Genomic DNA, 5,728 nt, shown 5'->3' on the forward strand with positions numbered 1-5,728 from the left:
AGCAGCTGCTGCTGCAGCGGCTGCTGCGGCAGCGGCTGCAGCAGCTGCTGCTGGAGAACTCGCTTTGGGTTTGAAGGCGCTTAGAGAAGTGCTGCTGCTGTTGCTTCGCTGCTGCTGCTGCAGCAACGCGTGGTTCAGAAAGTGACACAGAGATTTGTTGCCTTTAAGAGCAGCAGAAAAGTCGCAATTGAGAAAACTAGGAAACACCAAAGAGCAGCTGCTGCTGCACAGCAGCAGCCAGCTGCTGCAGCAGATAGCCGGAGACAAAGATTAGTGACAGGCTTTTGCGTCCTCGCTAGGCTGCTTAGGGTTTAGGGTTTAGGGTTTAGGGTGTAGGTGGGGAGGTTGGGCCCCACAGAGATTTGCAATAAAAGGCTCTTTGCATTTTCGTTTAGAAATATAATAATAATAAATTGAATAAACAGTTTGTTTAAAATGCAAATAAATAAATAAATAATTTACTTATTTTGAATTAATAAATAAATATTCATTTAGTTTCTATTTGACAAGCCCCGGAGTATTGTGTTATTCGCAAATAATATAGAAATACAAAATATTTATATTTATTTTAAATAATATAAATAATATTTATAGCTTAAATGCAGTGTACACATAATATTTAATAAATTAAAAGTATTTATATTTATTATAAATGACAAATAATATTAATAAATAAAATATAAAGGTATTTATATTTAATGTTCAGTAAATTAATAGCATTTATATAAATGATATAACATTTATAAATCAAATATAATTTTATATTGTTAACAAATGAAAGTATTTATATAGATAATAACAGTTATATGTCAAATATAAATTTATACTTTTAACAAATTAAAAGCATTTATATTTATATAAAACGCCGTTGGCGTTGAAGGCACCGGGTGTACGTACACCGCAAAATATGCAGAAAAGAACGCAACTTCAGCTAATTGCAAATGCATGCATTGCATGCATGCATTTGCATGCAATGCATGCAAATGCATGCGAACGCATGCAAACGCATGCAAATGCATGCAAATGCATGCAATTTGGGGACAAAAAGAGTCAAATGGAGCAGTTTCGAGGGGATTTGTGTTGGGGGAAAACGGAAACTGCGTGCAAATATGCATGCAGAAGCAAAAAGGACTTTTCGGGAATTACACAAATCCCCAAAATGTTAGAAAGTCCTTTTAATACAATTCAGATAAAAGCACAAATTAATGGAGCACTAGATGCAGCAAATGCTGCTGCTGCTCTTGCTGCTTGTGCCGCAGCAGCAGCTGCTGCTGCTCTTGCTGCTGCTGCAGCTCCAGCAACTGCCGCTCGTCCAGTAGCAGCAGCAGCAGCTGCTGCTACTGCAGCAGCAACTGCTGCTCGTGCAGTAGCAGCAGTTGCTGCTGTTCTTGATGCTGCTGCTCTTGCTGCTGCTGCAGTTCCAGCAGCATCTGCTGCTGCAGTTGCTGCTGCAGTTCGTGCTGCTGCTGCTGCTGCTGCTGCTGCTGCTGCTGCTCACTGCATTTTGCAGCATCCAAAACTGCTTTTCACTTTGTTTGTACTTTTGAAGAGCTGCTTAGAGCCCGCTGAGACAAAAAGACATTTAATTAAATTCGAATTATTTTTAATTATAAAATTCATTTCATTTATTTATTTGAATTTGAAGTATTTTTATTTTAGAGTCAATTTTATTTATTTAATTAAATGCATTTGAATCGTTTTCCATTAAAAAATGAATTTAGTTTATTTGTTTCATTAATTTAAATTATTTTCATTTTAGTACTTTTGCCCCCACTGCAGCCGCATGCATTCATATGTAAATAAAAAGAGAAAAATAACAGTTTATATTTGCTACTTTCTTTAAATATATTTATCTTCGCATTAAAAACAATTCAAAGCAATTAAAAACGATTAAAACAAATATAAATAAAACAAAAAATAACTTTTAATGTTTTTGTTTTATTTCCTATGTTCATATTTGTATTTGCTGCTGCAGCACTTGGAAAAAGGCCCACTGCAGCAGCAGCAGCAGCAGCAAGTGCGGTAGCAGCAGCAGGTGTAGCAGCAGGTGCAGCAGCAACAGCAGCAGCAGCAACTTGCCCATTCGTCACCTTTGTGGAATAAATTAACCAAATTAATTTAAATTTAAAATTAATTTAAAATAATCATTTGCTGCAGCAAACCCGAAATAGAGAATAAACCAAATAAATTAATTTAAAATTAAAATTAATTTAAAATTAAAACTAATTTTAAAATAATAATTTGCTGCAGCAAACCCGAAAGGTCTTCGCTTTTGTTTATTAACTCCTGCAAACTCTCTCCTTGTCTCAGCACTGAGACAACAGTCTGCCGCACCACCTCCTGCGCAGCAAAACCCTAAACCCTAAACCCTAAACCCTAAACCCTAAACCCTAGGCTGGGGGACGAGCCGCGGGCTTTGGGGCCCACTCCCCACTCCGCACTAAACCCTAAACCCTAAACCCTAAACCCTCGAGGAGCTGCCGGTGGGCCAGCCGGAGAGCGGGTGTCGTGTCCCCTTCCAGCCTAAAATTAGGGTTTAGGGTTTAGGGTTTGTGGACTTACTTGCGCTCTGTCTGCCTTAAGCTGCGCCTGCACCAGCTGGTCTGAGAGCGCGGGGTTCTGCAAAAGGCGAAAAGAAGAAATTAAATGAATTGAATTAAATAATTGAATTAAATAATTAAATTAAATAGTTAAATTAATCATTTAAATCAATTAATAAAATGAACTGAACAAACAAAGCAACGGAATCGATCAAACGAATGACAGCGCAGCACCCGTGAGGTGTACGTACACCGCAGCTGCAGCACACACTGGTGTAATTCCGGAAAAATTCTCAAAACCAAAAAAGGACATTTTATGGAAATAAATGCACTTAATGATCAAAAAAAGAATTTCTTTTAATTAAATGCTTTTTCCGATTTGTAAATAATCCCGAAAATGCCATTTTTGGATTGAAAATAATGCACTTGGCCACTTTGCAAATATGACCACTGAAAGTGACCAGTGGTCTCCAAGCCCCGAACTCCAGTGCATGCAAGTGCATGCAAATGCATTTGCATGCATTTGCATGCACTTGCATGCACTTGCATGCGTTTGCATGCACTTGCATGCATTTGCATGCAGCTGGCAATTTGCATTTTTGACCCTCCGCATGCAACATTTCCATTTTCGGGACATTTCCGATCTTCTAGAATTCAAAATAAAGCCTTTGAAGGAATTCCCAAATAAACATTTCCAAAAAGTGGAAACTCGCAAAATAAAACCGCATGCAAAGAACGCACGCAAAGAGCGCATGCAAAGAGCGCATGCAAAGAACGCATGCAAAGGCTTGAAGCCTTTTGGGACTGGCGGGCCCCACAGGCGGCGGGCTGTACGCACACCTGAGCGCGGAGGGGCTTTTCTGGAAAGCGCACTTTTGAGAATTTGAGAAGAGCCAGAAAAGGGTCTTGCATGCAAAACCCTAAACCCTAAAACAGGGTTTAGGCCAAAGAAATGAACTTTTAAATTGGAAAAAAGATTCAAAAGGAAAAGTGCTTTAAAAAAAAGAAAGTTGAACTGAAAGAAGTGGCGGACTTTGTACTTCTTCAAAAGGACTTGCATCTTTTCTCCAAAATCTATTTCTGGATTATTTGATTTATTATTTTTTTCTTTTTTTATTTCCAAACTTTTCCACTTGCTCGCCGGCACGCTCTGCGTGAACTGTAGATACACCTCGTTCAGACAGGCAAACGCCACCCTGCAACGCAAACCCCAAACCCTAAACCCTAAACCCTAAACCCTAAACCCTAAACTCTAAACCCTAAACCCTTAGCGCGGCTGTAGAGAGTCTGTAATGAGAAAGCGGGAGTTTCGAGATTGCAAACCCTGGCGAAGAAGAAATTAGGGTTTCACCAAGGGTTTAGGGTTTAGGGTTTGGGTGAGGGTTTTGACTCATTGCGAGGGCTTTGTTTAGGGCTTTGGCGAGGGTTTGGGGTTTTATTAGGAATTAGAATTCAAGTACTAGGGTTTGGGGTTTAGCGTTTTGAACGAAGGTTTAAAGCTTGGGAGGCCTGTGTTTGCAATTAAAACCCTAGGGTTTAGGGTTTTAGGTGTAGGCAAGGGTTTAGGGTTTCGGCGAGGGTTTAGGCCAAAGCTGAAGGTGAAAAGTAATTTTAGTGAGGATATAAAATCTAGGGTTTGAGCGAGGGTTTAGGGTTTAGGGCTTGACCAGGGTTTAGGCTTAAGGCTTTCTTCACTCTAGGACTTAAGGTTTCGAGTTGAGTCGAATTTGGCGAAGTGTTTAGGGTTTAGGGTTTGCACCTTCTAGGGTTTAGGGTTTAGGGTTTGGAGCTGCATCTCCGAGGGTTTAGGGTTTACAGCTGCGCCTCCTAGGGTTTAGCATTCAGCGTCAAAGCTGGACCTCGCAGGGTTTGCGGGTGCGCCACCTAGGGCCTAGGGTTTAGGCCCTGGGCCTGCGAGGGTTTAGGGTTTAGGGTTTAGGGTTTAGGGTTTGGACCTTCTAGGGTATTCTTTGTCTCCCACGGCCAACGCAGCCAAAGAATTTGGATAGCGAAAAACGAAAGCGCAAAGGCCCTCGTGTTCCACTTCTTGTTGGCTGTTCACCGGCAGCTGCACGCACCAAACCCTAAACCCTAAACCCTAAACCCTAAACCCTCAACCCTAAACCCTGTTCACAGGCAGCTGCGAACAACCACAAAGCCTAAAACCTAAACCCTAAACCCTAAACGGTCTTTCACCGGCAGTTCACCGGCAGCTGCACGCAGCCACAAACCCTAAACCCTAAACCCTAAACCCTAAACGGTCTTTCACCGGCAGCTGCACGCAGCCACAAACCCTAAACACTAAATCCCAAACCCTCGGCTTCTTGTTGGCTGTTCACTGGCAGCTGTATAAAGCGACAAGCCCTAAACCCTAACCCTAAACCCTTGTTGGCTGTTCATCAACAGCTGCACACAGCCACAAACCCTAAACCCTAAACCCTAAACCCTCGGCTTCTTGGTGGCTGTTCACTGGCAGCTGCACAAAGCGACGAACCCTAAACCCTAAGCCCTAAACCCTCTACTTCTTCTTGCCTGCTCTCCGTCAGCTGCAGCTAATCTGAACCCTAATCCCTAAACCCTAAACCCTAAACCCTCGAGTAGCGCTTTTTGCTGACTGCTAAGCGAAGAGTTGCCTTGTAACCCTAAACCCTAAACCCTAAACCCCCAAACCCTAAACCCCAAACCCTAAGCAGTAGGACAGAGTCCTGGTAATCAAAGCGGGGAGAGCCGTCGGTTGTGACAAACAAACCCTAAACCCTAAACCCTAAACCCTAAACCCTAAACCTTAATCTTTTGAGACAAACCCTCGGTATAGCGGTTTTAACAACAAACTTCAAGCCCTCCTTCACCGTATTTCGCTGGTAAAAGGAAAACCTGTACGCACAGGCAAACCCTAAACCCTAAACCCTAGACCCTAGACCCTAAACCCTAAACCCTTGAACCTAAACCATTCAATTTATCCCCTCGATGCGAGAAGAACGCTGACTTAATTTACTTTCTGGTTTTCCTGCATGGTTGAGCTTAGGGTTTGAGAAGTGGCTGCGCGCTAGGGTTTAGGGTTTAGGGTTTAGGGTTTAGGGTTACGCTGAAAGGTCGTAGGCGGCGCTGAGGAAGAGGAGGCTGTCTGAGCCGGGGGAGCAGCGGCAGATAAAAATGGCAATGAGCTTCATTGCCTAAACCCTAAACCC

The 5,728-nt window shown here is 42.4% G+C and overlaps 1 protein-coding gene across 1 annotated transcript; it reads right to left on the reverse strand.

Moving 5' to 3' along the window:
* Window positions 1–1,337: 1,337 nt before the first annotated feature.
* Window positions 1,338–5,710, reverse strand: ETH_00026050 (uncharacterized protein; the record flags this gene model as incomplete). The annotated part of the gene is made up of 7 exons (XM_013380457.1): window positions 1,338–1,519; window positions 2,256–2,340; window positions 2,563–2,619; window positions 3,574–3,736; window positions 4,496–4,608; window positions 5,345–5,414; window positions 5,625–5,710. 7 exons carry the CDS (start codon window positions 5,708–5,710, stop codon window positions 1,338–1,340), a joined length of 756 nt encoding a protein of 251 aa, XP_013235911.1.
* Between the last annotated feature and the right edge of the window lie 18 nt (window positions 5,711–5,728).

The sequence above is a fragment of the Eimeria tenella genome, genomic scaffold (assembly GCF_000499545.2).
Source record: "Eimeria tenella Houghton genomic scaffold, Eth_scaff640, whole genome shotgun sequence".
Classification (NCBI taxonomy): Eukaryota; Apicomplexa; class Conoidasida; order Eucoccidiorida; family Eimeriidae; genus Eimeria; species Eimeria tenella.